Source organism: Hyaena hyaena, unplaced genomic scaffold (assembly GCF_003009895.1).
Source record: "Hyaena hyaena isolate Hyena2069 unplaced genomic scaffold, ASM300989v1 scaffold_67, whole genome shotgun sequence".
Taxonomy (NCBI): Eukaryota; Metazoa; Chordata; class Mammalia; order Carnivora; family Hyaenidae; genus Hyaena; species Hyaena hyaena.
The window spans coordinates 3,629,201-3,650,361 of NW_024080699.1; the positions used below are offsets into that span (position 1 = coordinate 3,629,201).

At 41.8% G+C, this 21,161-nt stretch overlaps 1 protein-coding gene across 6 annotated transcripts in view; it reads right to left on the reverse strand.

Moving 5' to 3' along the window:
* Positions 1-11,405: 11,405 nt before the first annotated feature.
* The window catches only part of ATXN3 (ataxin 3), a 36,419-nt gene continuing 26,663 nt past the window's right edge, over positions 11,406-21,161 (reverse strand). For 4 of the 6 annotated variants that reach the window (XM_039232470.1, XM_039232468.1, XM_039232471.1 and 1 more), the window contains 2 exons: positions 19,649-19,743; positions 11,406-15,711 (listed from right to left, as the gene is read on the reverse strand). In XM_039232470.1, coding sequence (XP_039088401.1) covers positions 15,614-15,711; positions 19,649-19,743 — 193 coding nt within the window. In that variant the 3' untranslated portion in view covers positions 11,406-15,613. Of the gene's footprint in view, positions 15,712-19,648; positions 19,744-21,161 lie in introns of those variants that run through there. The other 2 variants (XM_039232469.1, XM_039232473.1) reach the window with 2 other exon arrangements.

A 21,161-nucleotide genomic window follows, 5' to 3' on the forward strand; every position in this document is an offset into this window, starting at 1 on the left:
ACAAGGAAAGGCTTTGATCCATCCAGTGAAAGTATCAACAGACATGAGTAGGAGCTTAGAGCCTTTGCAAGGAGGCATCTGTATAAAATCAAGCTGCCAGGCCTCCCCTGGATATGGTCCATGCCTTCGGACTGGTTTCAAAGGTGGAGGAGGGTGAACTCCTCTGAATCTGCCCCTTCCGGATTTACTTGTGCATAAAGAACAAAGGATCAGCAGAACTATTTGATTGTAGTTGTTAAATTAACCCCATCAAATATATTTTTAATTAGGGGAGACTGGGTGGCTCAGTCAGTGAAACATCCGACTTCAGCTCAGGTCATGATCTCACACACCTCGGAAGTTCAAGTTCCACGTCGGGCTCTCTGCTGACAGCTCAGAGCCTGGAGCCTGCTTCAGATTCTATGTCTCCCTCTCTCTCTGCCCCTCCCCTGCTCATGCTCTCTCTCTCAAAAATAAATAGACATTACAAAATTGAAAAAAATAGATATTTTTAAATTAAATGTTCTAAGACATTTTTGCCCAAATGAGTAGCCTGGTGTAAACCCTATTATTACCTTCCACTGGGTATTCTTGGGTATAAAGATTTTTCCTTCATCATTAACAAGCCAGGCCTGTGCATTTTTGGAAGATCCCTGTTCCTATACTATGTGAGCCTCTTGGTCTGGCTGGAGTGAAGGACTTTACTGGAGTCAAAACCAGTATAAGACTTACTATTTATTTTGTGCTGCCTGCTTGGCTGCGTGGTCTGCCAAATTATTTCCCTTAGATTCTAAAGTCATGTCCTTTTGATGTCCCCTGAGGTGGGTTACAGCTACCTCCTTAGGTAGGTGTACTGCCTCAAGGGGAGTAATTATTTCAGGCCCATATTTGATTGGAGAGTTATGGCTTGATAATAATCCCCTTTCTTTCCACATTGCCCCGTGGGCATATAGTATCAGGAAAGCTATTTAGAGGCCTTTTGCTCATTGACGAACACAGATAAGGGCTCTTAACTCAACCTTTTGAGCAGAAGTATTTATCAGAAGAGCTTCTGCCTCAATGGCCTCAGTTAAACTAACTAGCATATCCAGCTTTTCCTTCCCATTTTCCAGGATGCTAGTCTCATCAGTCAACCAATTGTCATCTGCATTTTCAATAGGGGGATCTTTTAAATTGGGTGTATGAGAGTAAATAAGATCAATAATTGCTAAACAGTTATGTTCTAACAGAGAAGTATGACGGTCAGGTTCAGACATAAGGGTAGCTGGGTTTAAAGTCTGAGAGGTTTTACGTATTATTTCAGGTGTGGCTAAAAGTATAGCCTCCTGTTTAGTAAGGCAGCTTCCCATCATGCATTGGTAGCCTTTGGTCACTGAGACACTTTGAACCTGATGTGGAGTCCTCACTGTCAAGGACTGTCTCATAGTAAGTTTTGAAGCTCCTTCTACTGGGAGGGCTGTGGCAGACACTGCTCGAAATCGGCCACCCTTGAGCTATGTTACCAAGTGACTTTGAAAAGTCTTGTTTGGTCTTGTTTCATTTCCTAATTTTTTAAATGTTTATTTATTTTTGAAAGAGAGAGAGAGAGAACACAAGCAGGGGAGGGGCAGAAAGAGAGGGAGACACAGAATCCGAAGCAGGCTCCAGGCTCTGAGCTGTCAGTCAGCACAGAGCCCAAAGCGGGACTCAAACCCACAGACGGCGAGATCATGACCTGAGCCGAAGTCAGACACTTAACTGACTGAGCCATCCAGGCGCCCCCTCATTTCCTAATTTTTGAGTAAGAATTCACAAAGCTTGTCCCAATTTTTCTGCTATTTCTAAAGTGAAAGGTTTTTCTAAATTTGGTAGAGCCAAAGCTGGGGCCGATGAAAGTTTAGTTTTTAATGTTTGAAAGGCTGTCTGCTGGGCTTTTGTCCAGAGTAAATATTCTTCATTGGGGCCTTTAATTGAATCATATGATGGTTTGGCTAAGAGTCCAAATCCAGGAATCCACAGGTGATAGAAGCCTGCCCTACCCAGGGAAGTGCAGAACTGTTTCTTTGTAGCTGGGGGTCCAAGATCTAATACAGCCTTTTTTTCGGTCAGTGGACAGGGTACGATGTCCTGGTGTTAGTTCATATCCCAAATATTGTACTTTTTGCCTAGATATTTGTGCCTTTTTGGGGGGAGACCCGATACCCTCTGTCTGCCAAGAAGTTAGGTAAAGTTACAGAATCACTACCAGACGTTTCTTTCGGGGGACTACAGATTAAAATGTCATCCACATATTGAAGTGTAGTCCCTTGACGGAAGGAGGTATCATGAAGGTCTTTGCGAAGTGCTCCCCGAACAAGGGAGGACTGTTTCTAAATCCCTGCGGGGAAACTTTCCAAGTGAATTGAGCAGCCTGTGGGTTTGAAGGTGAAGCCCGCTCCAAAGCAAATGACAGCTGTGTTTGCTCACTTAGAGGGGTGTGGAAGAAGGCATCTTTTAAATCAAATACTGTAAACCAGTGGCATCACCAGGGACCTGGGTGAGAATGGTATATGGATTTGGCACTTTGCGATGAACGGCTCTTAAATTTTGTACCATTTGGCTTCTTTCATTGGCCAAACTGGAGTGTTACCAGGAAATTGACAAGGTGTTAAAATACCGTGTTTGAGAAATCTGTAAAAAAGTGGTTGTAACCCAGCTTTTGCCTCAGGTTTTAACAGGTATTGTTGTTGTTTTTTTTTTAAAGAGGTTTAATGGCTGGGTCCTTTAAGGTCACTTTAAACTTTTAACTTTATTTTTTTTTAAATATTTTTTTTATTGATTTCTAGGAGAGAGAGAGACAGCGTGAGCAGGGGAGGGTCAGAGAGAGAGGGAGACACAGACTCTGAAATAGGCTCCAGGCTCTGAGCTGGCAGTCAGCACAGAGCCCGACGCGGGGATCGAACCCACGAACAGCGAGACCAAGACCTAAGCAAAAGTCGGACGCTTAACTGACTAAGCCGCCCAGGCGCCCCTTTAACGTTTAACTTTAAACTGCCTGGGTTTAAGAACACGTCCTGGGACATCAAAATCCCAGACCTGTGAATTTACTTCCTTCTGGATATTAGGAGGGATATCGGGGTAAGGTTTTAAGTCTCCAGATGTGAAAGAGAACAAGTGGCCCTCTTCGTTAGTAAGAGCAACCCTGCTTCCTGCTTATACATTAAGTGCCGTCCAAGTAATGCAGTAGGACAAGACAGGACTAAAAAACATGAGTAACCAAGTGACAGTTTTATATTTACGAGTTAAAGGCATTGTCCGGCAGCATGTCTTAGTCTCCCCTCTAAGCCAACAACTTTATGGCTAGAAAAACAGGTAGAGCCAAAGTGCTGAATAAGAACACAATAAATGGTTCCTGTATCAATAAGAAAACTGATAAGCTTACCTTCCACATCCAGGGTAACTAGGGGCTCAGTCATCTTGATGTCAAAGGGAGCCAGCCTCGCCTCGGGGCCCCATCATGCCTGATTCTGGTTCCTGCACTCAGGCAGGGAAATGAGGTCCTGCCTTCCTCCCTTCCAATGTCACTTTCTTTTTACAGACAGGACATGGCCCTGAGGGAGAGCCTTTGTTTGGACATTCTTTTTTTAAATTATTTTTTATAGTTTATTTACTCATTTAGAGAGACAGAGACAGTGCATGAGCAGGGGAGGAGCAAAGAGAGAGAATCCCAAGCAGGCTCTGCACTGTCAACACAGAGCCTGATAAGGGGCTTGAACTCACAGACTATGACGGAGCTCAAATTCACAAACCGAGATTATGCATGACCTGAGCCAAAATCAAGAGTTAGATGCTTAACTGACTGAGCTACCCAGGTGCCCCTGCTTGGACACTCTTTACTCCAATGTCCAGTCCGGCCACACCCATAGCATGGGGACTTCCTCATTCTTTGTGGAATACTGGATTTTTCTTTGACCCGTGGTTAGTCTGATGTTGTGGGGAATCTGCGATAGGGGCAACCAATATTTGAGCCTGTATCTTACCCTGCAATTTAGCTCTCTGGTCCTTTCTTGCTTTAAGGCCACATCTCTATTACAAAAGACCCCACTGGCCACCTCTAGTAGGCACTGGGTGGGGGGTTGAGGGCTGAGAGCCATTTCAGTCAGTTTTCAGCAGATGTCAGGTGCCAACTGACTCATACAATGCATTTTAGGATAGTGGTTCCTTCAGATGAGGTTGGATCCGGATTCGTATATTTATGGATGGCTTCTATTAAATAGCCCTGAAAGAGAGCTGGATTTTCATCAGTTCCTTGAGGAACTTCCTGAATTTTATCATAGTTTACAGGTTTAGAGAATCCTTCTTTGATTCCTTCTATTAAACAAATGATCATGTGATCTCCTCTCTCCCTTCCCGGTCTACTCTCTTGGTAATTACAATATGGCTCCGTACTTTGGACAGCAGCGCCCCCTAGTGGATGACATTCCCTGTCTCATTGCCAGTTCATTAGTGAACTTGTGAGCCCCTGCCCAGATACGTAATATTGTCCTAATTGTTTTATTTGAGCCAGACCGGCCACGGAGAACGGGACCTGGACTCTAATTGTGTCCATTTCTCCATTAGCAACCTCCCTAAGAGGATGCCATCCAAATTTAGCTGGACCTCCTGCGAGACAGGAAGTTCCACTCCTGGTATGTCCAGCTGGGCTGGGAGTAGAGGGGGCTCGGGGTTTATAAGGAAGGGGGCTAGTAACAAAGCCAGTGTCCTCTTGGTCTGAACTGGCCAGTAATTCCTTCAGTGGCACTGGTTTGTTAGGAAGCATGGGTCCATTTAGATATTCATCATCCCGTATGTCCAGACAGGGGTTTATTAACTTGGCTGGTGGACAGACACATTCTGCAGGAGGCCCTCAGGTCTGGATCCTGATTTAGGGCCATGAAAGTCTAGACATAGGGTACCTCAGTCATTTGCCCTGTTTCTTGCCGAAGAGATGTAACCGATAGAGTGTATTAAAGTTTAATGTTCCATTAATGTGCCATTTTCCCTCATCGCCTAAGGAGTACTGAGGCCAAGCAATATTACAAAAGAAGATCAGGGTGTTTTTTTGTTTTTTGTTTTTGTTTTTGTTTTTTTTTTGGTGGTATTTTTATTTTATTTAAAAAAAAAATTTTTTTTTTTACAAATAGTTTATTGTCACGTTGGTTTCCATATAACACCCAGTGCTCATCCCCACAAGTGCCCTCCTCCATGCACATCTCCCCCCTCTCCCCCCATACCCATCAGTCCTCAGTTTGTTCTCAGTATTCAAGAGTCTTTCATGGTTTGCCTCTCTCCCTCTCCCCCACTATTTCCCCCCTTCTTCTCCCCAGAAGTCCTCTGTTAAGTTCCTCCTAATCCTCCTATACGTGCAATCATATGGTATTTGTCCTTCTCTGCCTGAGATCAGGGTTTTTTTTAGACCTTGCAATGCAAATTGATTCCAGTGGGTTAAAAAATAAAAAATAAAATTTAAAAAAGATTACATTTTTTATTTTTCAACTCTTTATTTTACTTGAGGTTAACAGTTTCCATATTTTTTTATTTTATTAATATTATTTTAATTATTTATTTCTGAGAGAGAGAGAGAGAGAGAGAGTGAGCAGGGGAAGGCCAGAGAGAGAGGGAGACACAGAATCTGAAGCAGGCTCCAGGCTCTGAGCTAGCTGTCAATACAGAGCCCGATGTGGGGCTTGAACCCACGAACCATGAGATTATGACCTGAGCCAAAGTTGGATGCTTAACCTACTAAGTCACCCAGGCGCCACCCAGGCACCCCAACAGGTTCCATATTTTTTAAAATATTTATTTATTTATTTTGAGAGGGAGAAAAAGCAAGCCTGAGCGGGGGAGGGGCAGAGAGCAGGGGAGAGAGAGAATCCCAAGCAGGCTCCAAGCTGTCAGCACAGAGCCTGACATGGGTCTCTATCTCATGAACTGTGGGATTGTGACCTGAGCCAAAATCAAGAGCCAGCCACTCAACCGACCGAGCCACCAGGCACCCCTCCATATTTTTAAAGTTTACTTCTTTATTTATTTTACTCATCTCTACCCTCAGCATGGGGCTTGAACTCATGACCCCAAGATCAAGATGCATAATCTTCTGACTGAACCAGCCAGGTGCCCCGCCCAATCAGTTTCCTTATTTTTAATTTGCACATTTTCCTGTTACTACAGAATCACAAGCCCTTCTAGAACTTATCAAGAGAATTGTAAAACATGCTCCTAATTCTGTTTGCGATAAAGCATCAAGGGTTCTATTTGCTCAGACTCAGTCTCTCTACCTAGAGCTTTGTGTTTTCCTGCTCCATTTTTCTCAGATTATTTTCTGTGCCTTTTTTTTGTTTTGTTTTGTTTTGTTTTGTTTTGTTTTGTTTTTGTTTAACTTCTGATGCTTTGAAATTAATCATGATGTGTTTTGGGGATGGGTTTGTTTGTAGTTTCATTCATTATACTGGGCATTTGGCAACAAACCCTTTCAAAAACCGTGTCTTTTAGTTCTGCTAGTTTTTAAAAGCTTTTTGTTTTTTTGTTTTGCTTTGTTTTTTAACTGATGAATGCCTCCTCTCTGGGAAATCTGCTATTTTCAGAGACCTTCCTGATTTCAGTCCACATCTTACCCATACCTTCCAAGATAATTATTTCTTTAGTTTCGTGTTTGCTATTAGGTGTGCTTCTCTTTAACTATTTGTATTTAACTTTCTTATTTCCTTTCCTTATCTCTGCTCATTCCTGTATCAGTTCTCCTTCTTCCCCCAAAAGGCTACATCTTGCTTTTGCTGTTGCCTCACCTTAGCAGTAACTGCTAATTGTTCCTCAAAGTCTGTTCTCCCCTTCGTGCGAGGTTATCGGACCCTGATTTGTGCCTGGATAGATGCTATAGCAGAAGGTGCCAGGGCCCCCTGCTGATCCTTTCATCCCATTACCACTTCAGTGCACCCTTCTTCCTGGGGTGCCTTTGCTCCCAACAGCCAGCACCCATTTCTGTCCGGCAGACGACCGCCTGCAAGCTGCCAGAGCCCACACCGCGTGTGTGCCCAGAGAGCTGAAACAACCTTGTTTAGTAGTAGGTAACATGACGTAGGTCCCCTACCTGTGTTGTGACAGCTCTGAGATGTGACTAGACTGCGTTTCCACCAGTCTGTAGGCTTGAAGCTTTGCTTATTGTTACTTCCTTGCTTGGCTTCCTTTCCTCATTCCACTTACCTACCCATGCCGCCCCTCCCCCCCATGCCCCTTCCATTTCTTAGTGGGAACACTTTAAAAAAAATCATTTTCACGGGAATCCTCCTTCATCTCAGGGCCTAGCCTCTAGGGATGTCCAAGCTAACACTCATGAGCACCCAGAATAAACACCATCTGATAGCTGGGAGTGGCCATGTGGTTCAGTTCTGGCCCATGTACTGTAAGTCGAGGTGGTGTATGGAGCTTTGAGGAGGTAACATTTTTTTTTAATTTTTTAAAATGTTTTATTTATTTCTGAGAGAGAGAGAGAGAGAGAGAGACAGCGTGAGCAGGGGAGGATCAGAGAGAGGAAGACACAGAATCTGAAACAGGCTCTAGGCTCTGAGCTAGCAGTCAGCACAGAGGCCGACGCGGGGATCGAACTCATGAACCAAGAGATCATGACCTGAGCTGAAGTTGGACGCCCAACCCACTGAGCCACCCAGGCACCCTGAGGAGGTATCCTTAAAGAAAGGTACATGGGAGCACGTGGCTGGCTCATTTGGTAGAGCAGATGACTCTTGACCTCAGGGTCAACTCTTAATTTCAGGGTCATGAATTCAGTCCCCACATTTGGCGTGGAGCATAATTAAATAAATATATATTTTTAAAAACCTGGGTGGCTCAGACATTCAAGCGTCTGACTTCGGCTCAAGTCAGGATCTCACAGTTCATGAGTTTGAGCCCCACATTGGGTTCTCTGTCAGCACAGAGCCTGCTTCAACTCCTCTGTCCCTCTCTCTCTCTGACCCTACCCCACTTGCACATTCTCTCTCTCTCAAAAATAAACATTAAAAAAAAAAAAGACACATGGGGGCGCCTGGGTGGCTCAGTCGGTTAAGCATCCAACTTCGGCTCAGGTCATGATCTCACGGTTCATGGGTTCAAGCCCCGCGTTGGGCTCTGTATTGACAGCCTGCTCAGAGCCTGGAGCCTGCTTCAGATTCTGTGTCTCCCTCTCTCTCTGACCCTCCCTTGCTCATGCTCTCTCTCTCTCAGAAATAAATAAAACATTAAAAATAAATAAATAAATAAATAAGGCTATCCTAAGTTGTTTAAAAGAAAAAAAAACACATGGCCTTCTTCCACCCTTATTTTGCTTTCTGATTGGTTTGGCCTACAGATGTAAGCATGGACTCCATAGCAGCTGTCTTGAACTAGGAGCTGATCTTACCAATGAAGTCACATGCACTGTGTGATGTCCTATGAGCTCTGAATTGGCAGTCTACACTTCCTGAAGATGAGAAAAAACTTACAGCTTATAAAGTCAGTGTTATACTAAGGTTTTCCATGACAACCAAATCTAATATTTACACATATCATTCCCTATAATAACATGTTGACGGGAACGAAGTTTTACTTAGAGTGGAGGCTAAGCAGCTTTGGTAAGGCTGGGCTCAAAACCAAGAGGCTGAAGTCCAAGTGAAGAGTGCTTACATGTGATGAATGGTGTCCTGGACAAAAAGGGGGTGGAGAGAGACAGAAGGAGTAGAACTGAGGAATATCCAAGTATTAAGCACTACAGCTGATGTGGATTAACAAACAAAATATGAGGATCATCTGGGCAGCTCAGTCGGTTGAGCATCTGACTCTTGGTATCAGCTCAGGTCATGATCTCACGGTTCATGAGATCAAGCCCCATGTCAGGCTCTGTGCTGATAGTGTGGAGTCTGCTTAGGATTCCACTCTCCCTCTCTCTGTCCCTTCCCTGCTTGCATGCACACACATGTTCTCTCTCTCTCTCAAAATAAATAAACATAAAAAAATGTTTTTAAACCAACCAAAATATGATGGTAAGATTTCAAAATTGAACTATAGTTTTCTGATAGTGATGAAAACAAATCCATAGATATAAGAGGAAGAGAAGCAAAATGTACAAGTGGGGAGGTAGGTTAAATAACACCTTTAATGTTAAACATTCAGCCAGGTTATTGGGTTACTTAAGGTGAGCACCGCACGCTCTTTGGTAAAAGACGTAGCTTATGAGCCTTTTAAACAATTAAAAAAATAATTGTGATCTTGGGAATATTCTAGAAAGAGGTGGGGAATATTGTAGAAAATGGAGCCAGATGGCTTAGCAGAATAGAATTTTTTAAAATGTTTTATTTATTTCGGAGAGAGAGAGAGACAGCATGAGCAGGGGAGGGTCAGAGAGAGAGGGAGACACAGAATCTGAAGCAGGCTCCAGGCTCTGAGCTAGCTGTCAGCACAGAGCTCGACGCGAGGCTCGAACCCACAAACAATGAGATCATGACCTGAGCCAAAGCCGGACACTTAACCCACTGGGCCACCCAGGTGCCCCTAGAATATAAATACAATACAAACTTATCTGTCTTTATAAAAGCTTACAAAAATTCCTACACCCTAATTCCATCTTTTCTTCACTACCTGCTAGCCACTGAAGTGGCCTTCTCTCTGTTCCTTTGACACAGGCAGTCACCCCTCCCCTCAGAGCTGCCGCACTCACTGTTTCCCCAGGCAGGGATCATGCACCTCACCTTTGCATGACTGCCCCATGATTCTTCAGGTGTCTGTGAGAATGTCACTTCTGCGGAGGCCTTTCTTGAATGCAGTACAGAGCAGCTCTTCCTCCCAATCACACTCCATTATTTGCCTCCTTAACTATCTCACAGAACAAGCACAGCTCTTTACATGTTATGAAGTTATGTCCATTAACGTAAAGATTTCCTCTGCCTAAGAGCCGATCAGAACGCAAGAATCATGAGAGCACAGTATCTTATTCATGACTGTTTCCAGAACTCAGAAACCATGCCTGGCACATGGTTAGGGGCGCAAATGTTTTGTTGAATGAGTGAATGAATGCCACAGGAATTATTTCTCTCTAGGAGCCAGAGACAAAGGGTAGCGGTGGTTGCTGACACAGAAAGAACTGGAACCATCGTGGGGGAGAGCATGGCACAGCAAAGGGCAGTAGTCCCAGTGAAAGAGTTCTCTTGGCAGAGGATGGCCAACAAACATCAGGGGCAGGAAGAGCAAAAGAGCAAAGGGAAGGGGGCAAGGAGAATGTTATAGAGCACCTGAGGGGGAGAGGGGTAGCGGGAGAGGGCCGGGATTATTTGAAGACCCGTAAGGAGGCCGGCTAGGACCACAACGTGTAAAGGAGACATGTCAAGAGGTCAACCTGACCCAAATTACTTAAAAAATGAACTTGTGAGCATTTGGTGACACAGATACAAAATGGTTAAAGGGCCCTCAAACATGCAAATCTTCAGGATAAAGACAACTGTCAAATTCCCTTTATAGAAGATAAAGTTTAAAAAATGTTCTTAATGTTTGTTTATTTTGAGAGACAGAGTGAGTGGGGAAGGGGCGGGGGTGGGGGGGATGACACAGAATCCGAAGCAGGCTCCAGGCTCTGAACTGTCAGCACAGAGCCCGATGTGGGGCTCGAACCCACATGCTGAGATCATGATCGGAGCTGAAGTTGGCTACTTAACCGACTGAGCCACCCAGGCACCCCTAAAAGTTTAAGTTTTTAGCTGACCTATAAAATGAGCCTTTGAGTCAACATATTTCATAGAGCCCAAAAGTAGGTGTTGGTGAGATGAGAACCATTTGGTGGCATCCAGATTCAATGAAATGGTCCTTCTAAGCATTATGCTGAGGTTTTGCTAAAAAGGTGCAAAATTTGAAAATATTCTATTTCGACATCTGTGCCCAACCGTAATTAAGGATAAAATGGATATACAACCCTCATTATAATTTGAGTATCCTAGAACTCTTCATCAGTTCAAGTGGATTCCAATCACTACAGCTGGATTCTGGTGTCCAGAATTGGATAAAATGAGGAAAAAACAGTACTCTTAAAAACTGTTACTAATGTGCTTTGTTTAGCCCTCAGGGTTAAAAGCCAATTGAGAAACCATGTAACCATCAGATGTCAAGTAAAAATTTGGAATTCTTAGGGTCCCTTGTTAAAGACCAGAGGATCCAGTAATTATGGGCCCTTCGGCAGCAGTTAGCTGGAACGGAGGATCAGTGCCAAGCAGCCCATAAAGCAAGGCCTCTCAAACTTGAATCTGCATGTGAATTCCCTGGGGGCCTTGTTAAAGATGCAGGTTCTGGCTCCGTAGCTGTGGCCTGGAGCTCTGCGTTTCTGAAAAGCTCGCAGGGGTACAGACGCTGCTGGTCCTTCGACCGTACTTTGCAGAGCAAGGCTAGGAATTAATAAATACAAATGAAAGCAGAAATAAAAAAGCAAACATTATCTTTATTTAATAATCTTTGATATTTAAAATACAACTCATTGAACATCCACATGTACAAGAGAACCCTCAGTGTTCAACAGTGCTTTGGAAGCCAGGCTTTTCTAAGGACCAGACAGGAAGGCCTGTGTGTGTGGTAACCGCGGGAGAAGTCCAGGGAGAGGAACACACCCAGAGGGCTGCGCAGTTGGGTCCTGAGCAAACGGCACTGCCCTTGTGTCGTGGCCAAAAAGACAACGCTTTTTCAGGTGTGTTTTGTACTTGAATTTCAAATAATTTACACACAACAGTAATTTTTAAAAAGTTATTTCTAGTAGTCCAGTGTTGTAGAAATTCTATTGTTCACATTCAAATGGACGCTCTTCTCTTTAAAAAAAAAAACTAAAAAAATCCCTGGAAGCACTCAATCTTTGAACTATGCAAGAAACAAGGGGAGTGCTCCCTGAATGAGTCAGAAATTCCCACATATATTTCACTATTGCTTCCCATTCCTTGTCTACAAATCCAGTCTTAAAACATTTACTGATACACTATTATTAATTAAACATGGAAGCCCAATTACTGTAAATTTAGAAGTGATGTTATTAGCATTAATTCTTAAAATGCCAGAACATTTTGGGAAAACAAAAATAGCATAGATTTTCTTCAAAAAAAAAATCAAATTTCAAGAATTAAACAACCATATCAATCATCTTTTCATTCATGAAAGCAAAATGGAACAAAATATTTTTGTTAAGCATAAGACTTTAAAAAATACAAGCCAGTTCATTTCTTTAGCAAAAAAACACTGGTTTATAAAGGGACCAGGAATAAAGGGAAGTTTTCATTTGAAAATATAAAAATTATCTACACCGCTGAAATGATTAGTTGATCCAATCTGGTTTTTCTTAATTAAGATAACATATATAATATCTCCATATTTGTTAGGGCTCAGATACAACCAACAATTTAGAGTAGTGGCCACTTGGGCTTTTCAGTTGCAATTAAACTTAATAGGAAGTCATCAATATTAATTATTGAGTCCTTTCGAGAATTTAAAAACCTAGATTTCAACGGTAGATATTTTAATTTCTATCACTATTATTTTGCTTATGCACAGACTCAGTCTTCTTTGAATCTGCATGGGTCCAATGGGCCAATTTTTAAGACATTTAATAAATCTTGGCACTCGCATGGTACTATTTAAGGAATATCAAACATGCAGACATTAAAACTGTAATTTAGGCTCTGACAGGAATAAAAATTACCTTGTTCAACTTAATATTAAATGAAACAACACAGACTATTGGTAGTGTTACCTATAATGATCTTCAACCAGTTTTGAGCTTTTTTCCTTATTAACTTTGGCATGAATAAAGTCTTAATTAAGAAAAATCAAGTTTTAAAGAAAAAAAGCACCTCTTACATATTCTGTGAATTGTGAATTATTTGACCACGATCTTAAAATAGTTTACCTGCAGCAATCTTTTCAAACAATTGCATTATTGAAATATTTTATGTTAATTACTATAAAAAGTATTTATTGATGGTTTTAGATCAGAGGTTAACTGCTGAGTTTTTTTTAACTGCTGTGAATTTTAAAGACATAAATACCTACTTATTAAAATCCATAGCATCTCAAAATATGAAAGTGGTGTTTCCAAAACTTGTTTACGGTTTAAACACTAGCATCACCACTATACGTATTTTATCCTGGTAATGCAACTTATACATTAGAAAAATGATACCGGTAGTTTAAATATTAAACATTAAGGTGTTCCCAATTAGTAAAACAGAATGGAAAGCTTTATATAGTTTTTAGCAGGACAGTTTTTGTGAATTTCATTGTTCCTGACTTTCTTGCAGGATTATGCCAGTAAACAGCAGTTCCAGATGTGTGAACTACACTTTTGTGTAACTAAGTTTTCTGATACTGTAGTTACCGGCATTGGCATCTTTTCATACTAGCCAATTGATTAAGAAATGGAATCTAAATTAAGTTTAAGCCAATTCAAACAAATTGGCAGTCCCCTAGTCATTCTGGATCTCCCTGCTGAATGTAACAATCATAAGAAAGTAAATAAACACATTCACAAATGTATCCAGTGTGTCCTCAGCTCTGCTTAAAAAAAAAAAAATCCCTAAACGAAGATCAACAAGCTATATATTTCCTTAAGTACTTTAATTAAGGTGTGTAATAGAACAACTTTATAAACTCTAAGGTTAAAACTTTCTGCATATTTCTTTTCTCATTTTATATTAGGCAGCTCATCCATTCAAGTGTACGGAAAGTCAAATGTAATTTTTCAATGGGAAAAGGTAAAACCCAAATATCCGTAAAAAACAGGACAAGCTTCCTGGGGATAACGACAGAAATGTTCAGCCTTAAAATATCCTGGTTTGTAAATCTTGAGAGAGCAGGACTAAACCCCAACAACGTCCCTGCCGTTCTGAAGTCTCATGACCCTACGGAAACCCTTTTCAGTTCTCAAAAGAACACTTAAGATTTTAAATGAAAACTGCCTAATTGTGCAAGGGAAACTTCAGAAAACTTTATTTGGCACAAAATAATGACTAAAAATAATGTGTCTCTATACAAAAAGAAAAAAGCTACTTCATAATGATAAAAAGTCGTTTCCTCATCTCTTTTCTTCTCAGCCATAAATCCGAGATCCAAAAAATTTCCCTGATAAAATGTATACAGCCACACACTAGTCATGGCAACACATCATACTTTAATGTTCTAAGCTGTCAGCTGAAATTTCCTAATTTTCAGCTTATGAACGATTTCCTAGCTTATGAACGATTCAACATTCAAAAGAGCTTCAAAAGGGGGGATGGAGAATGAGGGATGGGGAATAAGTGATGGAATCTGAAATGTCCATTTCACAGAGACAGTTAATTTTCACCAAAATCATACGACTGTATTGACCCAGCAACAAACTCTCTGTGCATCCCAATTAAAGAATGTTTATCAAAACTAAAGACTTTTGTATTTACAGACCCAGTGACTACTGTGTGACTTCTCTAATTCTTTAGCTATTTAAACATGATGCGAGTGTCAAGTCATAGTATAAATTTGAATATATTTTTGTTAGTAGATTATTTTCGTGTTCCAGACTATCATCTCCAGCAAGCTATCTATCCCGCTACATGATGTACAGCAGAGGCAGATGTCTACGCCCTGTGGCTCCACAACGGACAGCTCCAGGCACAGGAGAGAAGAAAATGAAACCGCAACTAAATCAAAAGCCAAACTTTGTCTCATACATTCATGGTGGGTATTACTTGTTAAGTCTTACACAGAAGGAAACGTGCTTGCATATTATGCTTCTCCCTATTTTTCTCAATTGGAGAAGACAAGGAAAAACCAAGGCGCCAGAGAAAGGGTTACAGCAAAGCTGTAAAAGGTCTGACATAATTGAGAAGACATTCAAAAAGCATCTGGAAAAGGATGTGCTCATATCATTAAAAAATTCTCAAATACTTGTACAGAGTTGATTTCAGAGTGTAGGAATGCTTCCGAATCATGAAACAATGATCCCATCGTAGAGGGCTTAGAAAGCAAAACCTCAAGAAAGATTACCATCTTTCAAAAGAGTTGTAGAAAAGTAAGGAAAACCAAGTCCCCAAGAAATTGTGATCAGAGAAAGTAACAGCAGAAAACATCCAAGGGCAGGGCACACTACGTAACTGGAGGGAAAGCAGCTAATCCTTCTGGAACCATTACTACTATCCACACAGAAAAGAGACACTGTCCTAAAAGGTTAACTTGGTTAATGAGAGATAAAAGCAACTAAGAGATGATGAAAAAGGGAGCCAACTGACCAGAGCTGAAAGGATTAAAAGAAAACGTATGGAAAAAATTCTGCGCAAGAGCTAATTAGTTGGTTTGCAAAAAGATCCAAGAAAAATGCCCTAACTTGAGACATGTTAGATATTGCACACTTGGAAAGAAAAGGAACATTTAGAAAACTATTTTAAATTTCTTTAATTGCTAAATGCCTCTTTGGCTAGTGTCTGGAGGGTCATTATTTAGTCCTACAACTGGCACATTTTTCCACTTTCTCATCTTTTTGTTGCAAACCGCCTTAAATCTTATTTCCTCTGTTGAACATTGTTTCTTTGACACGTTACTAAAATGGACCCTCTATGCTGTAATCACCCAGGATAATGTTGGAAAGAATGAATGTCTAAATGATTTATAAAAGGTATTATTTTTTCCCTTCCGTTTTGAAATTATTTCTAACAATTTCTAAAGACATGGTCACAGCCGCCTGAAGCATGTCTTCTTCACTCATAGCATCTCCTGCTGGGAAAGAAAACAAGCATATCTCTTAGACATTTCTGGAAATTTCTCAAAGTCATCAAAAGGTAAGCTCCTAGAGAATGTATTTTAGTTTGACTATTATAACTTCCTGTTTTGACTTTTAATATTTATTTAAAGTAACGTGTGTTCACTTACAGCTTTACAAGTTCTGACAAGCACGCAGAGCTGCAGAACCAGTATCGCCACCCAGAGGCAGAACTGCCCCACCGCCCTCCAAAATTTGCTTGTGCTGCCCCTCTGCGGTCAATCCCCAGAATACATTTATTCTATGTTTCACAATAAGGGCATTATGCTGTGAAAGAAGACTGAACTTAGTTGTACATATATGTAATCTGTTACTTAAATTTTGCTTTGAAATAATTATTTACAGGAAGTTGCAAAGACTGTTCAGAATGGTCCTGTGTACACTTCAGCTCAATTTCACTCAATAACTAAATCCTATGTAACTACGGCTCACACCCAAACTTGGATATGCCAGTGGTACAAAGTAGTGTGTCAGGCCATGCTGTTTTATCCTATGTGTAGATCCATGTGGCCACCAGCACCATTATTGGTACGGAGAACTGTTCGAGTACCACAAAGATCTCTTTCCTGCTCTCGCCTCTGATTCATACCCACTTCTCCGCCCCGACCTTCCCTAACTGCAGGCAGCCGACTAATTTGTTCTCTACCTCTACAAATTTGTCATTTTTAGAATGTTACCCAAATTGAATCACGCTGTAATGAGATCTTTTGAGATTTTCGTCTGCTCTCAGCCTAATGCCCTTGAGACTCATCCAAGTTGTGGCAGGTTATCAACAGCCGTTTTGTTTTTTAGTCCTGACTAGTCCTCCACGGATGTACTACGGTTCATTTGACCATTCATCTTCCTGTAGGACAGTGTGGTTGTTTCCAGTTTTTGATCATGAGAAACAAAGCTGCTCTGAACATCTTTGTACAGGTTTGTGCATGGACGGCTAAGTTGTCATTTCTCTGGGGTAAATGCCCACGAGTCTAATTGCTGGGTTGTGTGGTTAGTACTTGTTCGGTTTTTAAAGAAAATGACCAGCTGTTTTCCAGACTGGCTATCGTAGTTGAAATGTAGAAACTTCACCTCCTTTTACATCCTTTACTCTCGCAATATTTTCTACATAGACGCTAAGAACCAAATCAATGTTCTAATTCTTGCCTCAATCGTTAAACATAATTTAGAAAACTCAAAAGGAGAGGAGCATCTATTGTTTACCCATATTTTTACTTTCTACTGTGTTTTGTTTTTTTTTTTTCCTTTCTGAGGTTCCTAGTTCTCTTATTATTTCTGTTTAGAAAGCTTCACTTAGCCATTACTTTAGGGTGGGTCTGCTGGTGAGAAGTTCTCTTAATTTTTCTCTTCATTTCTGAAGGAAATTTTCACTGGGAATTCTGGGTTGAGAGTGTCTTCTTTTCAGTACTTGAAAAATGTTGTGCCTCTTCCCAGTGATCTCCGTGATTTCAGATGAGAAACCTGCTGCCATGCAAACTGCTACGGGCAAGATGTTTCTAGTTGGTTTCAAGAGCTGCTTCTTTTGTTTCACTTTTCAAAAGCTAGGTTATCACGTCTTGGCATAAATTTCTTTGGGCTTAACTGTTAGAGATTTACTCAGTTTATTAAATCTGGTTTTAGATCTTTTGCCCAAGCTGGGAACTTTTAGCCGTCATTTCTTCGAATACTTTTTCAGCCCCATCCTCCTCATCCACCGAGAGTTTCATGGTGCACCCCTCACCTGGGTGAGGGGCGCCCAGGTAGCTCAGTTGGTTAGTGTCCAACTCTAGTTTTGGCTCAGGTTGTGATCTCATGGTCTGTGAGATCGAGCCTGTGTCAGCGTCTGCGCTGACAGTACGCAGCCTGCTTGGGATTCTCTCCCTCTTCCCAGTCTATCTGCCCCTCTCCCATTCATACTCTCTCCTCTCTCAGAACAAATAAAATAAAAAAACAATATATAATAAAAATGCTTGTGAGATTAATTCTAACATCAGTGTCATCTAGGTAGTGGTGTCTATGAACAGTCTTTTCTCAAGTTGAATTTTTTCTGGCTCTTGGTATGATAGATACTTCTGATCAAATCCTAGGCATCTGCTGTGCTGCATGTTACGAGACCGTGAGTCTTACTTAAATCTTCTCTTCCAGCAGGCCTCTTCTGACACAGCACCAGTGGGGGAGAGACTGTTGCCTTGCTGCGGCCAGAGAGGGAGTGCGTGTGCAATTGTGACCACTGTGCACACGCAGGACTTCTGGCTCCCCAATGTCCTCCATTAAGATCCCCCTGACTGGAAGGGTAGGAACGCCTCTTGACAGCCTCTCACGGACACTGTGGGAGTTACTGCCTCGAATCATTGCCTCCTAATTCTCCACGAGGCTTCTTTTTGAAACTACTCAACGGGAAACCAGAGGGATGCCTCGTATGGCTGGGTGGAAGTCTAGGCTCCCAATGACCATGGACACCAAGGGACAGGGCCTCTCATTCTCTCCTGGAGGAAACAAAAATCCCAGCTCCCCACCTTGGCTTTCTCTGACACCACCCTAGCCAGGGGAAGCGGGAGGTACACCTTGTGCCACCAGTTGGGGATACCAGCCTGTGCTCCCACGTGGCCCATGCTGAGGCAGTGGGGTGACGACAAGGCCACTTTATGATCCTGTTGGGTGGGACTAGAGTATTTAGTATATAAAAGTTTTTATGCGCTAAGTAGTCCCTTCTGACGACACAGAGTAGGCTTTACTTGGTCTGCACCATGGCTTCTTCACCAAACCCAGGGTGTGTGAGGCAAAGTGAAAACCCAGGCTACACACCATGTCATTCCTCTGGGCCCGAGCCTCTTAAGCAGTCTGTCTCCTCTCTACCCTTCAGGATGTTTCTTATGTTTGTTTGATACAAATGTCTGCGGTTGTTAGCTATAAATATCAGGAGGAATTGGAAAAAGCACCAGTTCATTCCTTTTTATTGTTAAACATGGTCCACTGTTTGAAGGTGCCACAGATGTGCATCCATTCACCAGCTGAAGGACATTTAGGTAGCTCCGAGTTTCTGACAATTAGGAAGCTGCTATGAGCATCCCCATACAAGTTTTCCTGTGAACCTAAGTTTACTTTTTTCTTGGTTGCGTACCTAGAGTGGGACTCTTGAATCACATGGTTAAGGGGACATTTCAGTTTATAAGAAAATACTAAACCATCTTCCAAAGTTGCTGTCCCCTTTTACATTCTTACTAACAATACATGCGTGTCATGGTAACCGCGGTCTTAGTCAGCATTTGGTATTGTCAACTTTGTTTTTTTATTAAACCATTCTAATCATAAGGTGTGTAATGGTATCTCATTTTTATAACAAGGTATGTAGCGTTAATTTGCATTTCCCTAACGAGTATTAATATTGACCGTATTTTCACATGCTCATTTCTCAACCATGTTTTGGTGAAGTATCTGTTCAAATCCTTTGCCCCCTTGAGTTTCCTTATTTCAGTTTTGAGAGTTCTTCACATATTCTGCTTACAAGGCCTTTGTCACACAGTTGCTTTTTCACTAAGCTAGTACTACCAGTAACTGACCAAAGTTTAGGACCTATTAAACCACAGCCTGATCAATAACTCTAGATTTCCTATTACTGAGACTCCACTTGGGCATTTTCAGTTTTCCAGATGGTAAAGGGTATTTATCTTCCCCTTACCAACATTCTTTATCTCTGAGGAACTTTTGGAAGATGTAATAATTACTGCGAAGTCACAAGTACTGTTTATAATTTTAAAGCAACAAATCCAGCAGTCTGCCTGCTTCTTAATCTAAGGAAATTTAGTAGATTACAAATTCATACGGGAGTTTTGGTGTAATTCAGAAGGGGAGAAAAAAGCCTGTCAAGCCACAAAGCACAAGGAGCCCGTGTCAAACAGCACGGTCAGGGAGGCCTACCTGGATCACTGCCCAGTGCACCTGAACTTGTGGTTGGCTTCTCACACGGGTGGGAAAGCTGTGCCGGTGGGTCCTGCTGCTGCTGCTGCTGCTGCCTGAAACATCCGAAGGTGAGTGTACATTAAAAAAAACCAAACCCCGAGAATAAATATACCATGAGAAAAACTTTGCATGGAAAACAAATGGTTCCACAAACCAAGAGGGTCATAGTCATGACCCTCACAACAGGATGCCAGAGCCATCACTGATACACATTGCTTAAAAGTAGCACAGTGCTGATCCTAGGAGACGGAGACATAAAATCTGAATTATCAGGCAAATTAACAGGTGAAGATATTCACCATAAAATAATACAAAAACGAAAGCATTTGCTGGTAGCTATCCTCAGGCAGATGGTTTGGCTCACAGATCCTTAACATTGTGGAAATCGCTGGAAATAGGTACCTTTGAGAATGTTAAGCATCTCAAATTACCATCATGGCTGCCTCCTTGTCATCTGGGCCCAAACTTCAGCACGTCCTCCGAGATCCCTTTCCTGGCCACCCCCTACAGCAGCCACCAGCCATTCTCAGCAGCCACCAGCCATTCTCACCCTCTCCTCCAAGTTCCAGCATCATCTTATCACCATCTGATAATTCTCTTTGCCTCCCTCTCTGGAGGGTAAACTAACAGAAGCACAAACCTTATTTCCCTAGTGCCTACAACGCTACCCTACATATTCACCAAGCACTTGATGAATGAAAAGAAGTTAAATAATGTTTTAAGGTGCATTATCAAGTTTCAGTACCACTTGTTACATTAAAATAAATTTTCCCTGGATTTTTTTTGTGGAAGGGTAAACAATGTCAGAAAAATCCATATTTTCCAACATTTAAACACGATGGTTAGAATGTAAATACGTAGGACGGTGTCCTTATACTTAAAAATATACGCTGAAGTACTGAAATGTACTGGGAAGTCGTGTGTGCAAGTTATTCTCAAATTCCTCAGCAATGTCCACAATTAGGGAATTTGGGTGAAAGGTCTCAGGAGTTCTGGGAACAAGTTGTGCTTTCAATTCCAAATTATTTCATAAAATACATACAGACTATGTTGAAACTGAAAAAAATAAAACCTCTAAACAGCTGGGGTGGGAAGCCATAGCTTTCAAAAAATGAGTAGAAGGATTTTTCAAGGAACCAGAATGTTAAATTGGCCAGCAACACTATATATAGAATAGCACACTATTTTTTCCAGAGTCTCAGTCTTCCGTTTTAAATACGTGCAACAAGGAAAACCTAAGCATACTGCCGTCTGCCTCAGTTTATTCTTGGGCACGTGTGGCTGACAGCCCACAGAAGGGCAGGCTCCCGCAGCTCCTCCCAGGAACAGGGTGTGCAGAGCACGATGGGCCGCCAGGCAGGAGGAAGCCCAGCGGACCAGGTATCTCCACGCCCCTGCCCCTCCAGCCAAGCCAATATGTCAGAACACAAGACAGGGACAGCCCTTATTCCGCTTTAAATTTATGAAAAGT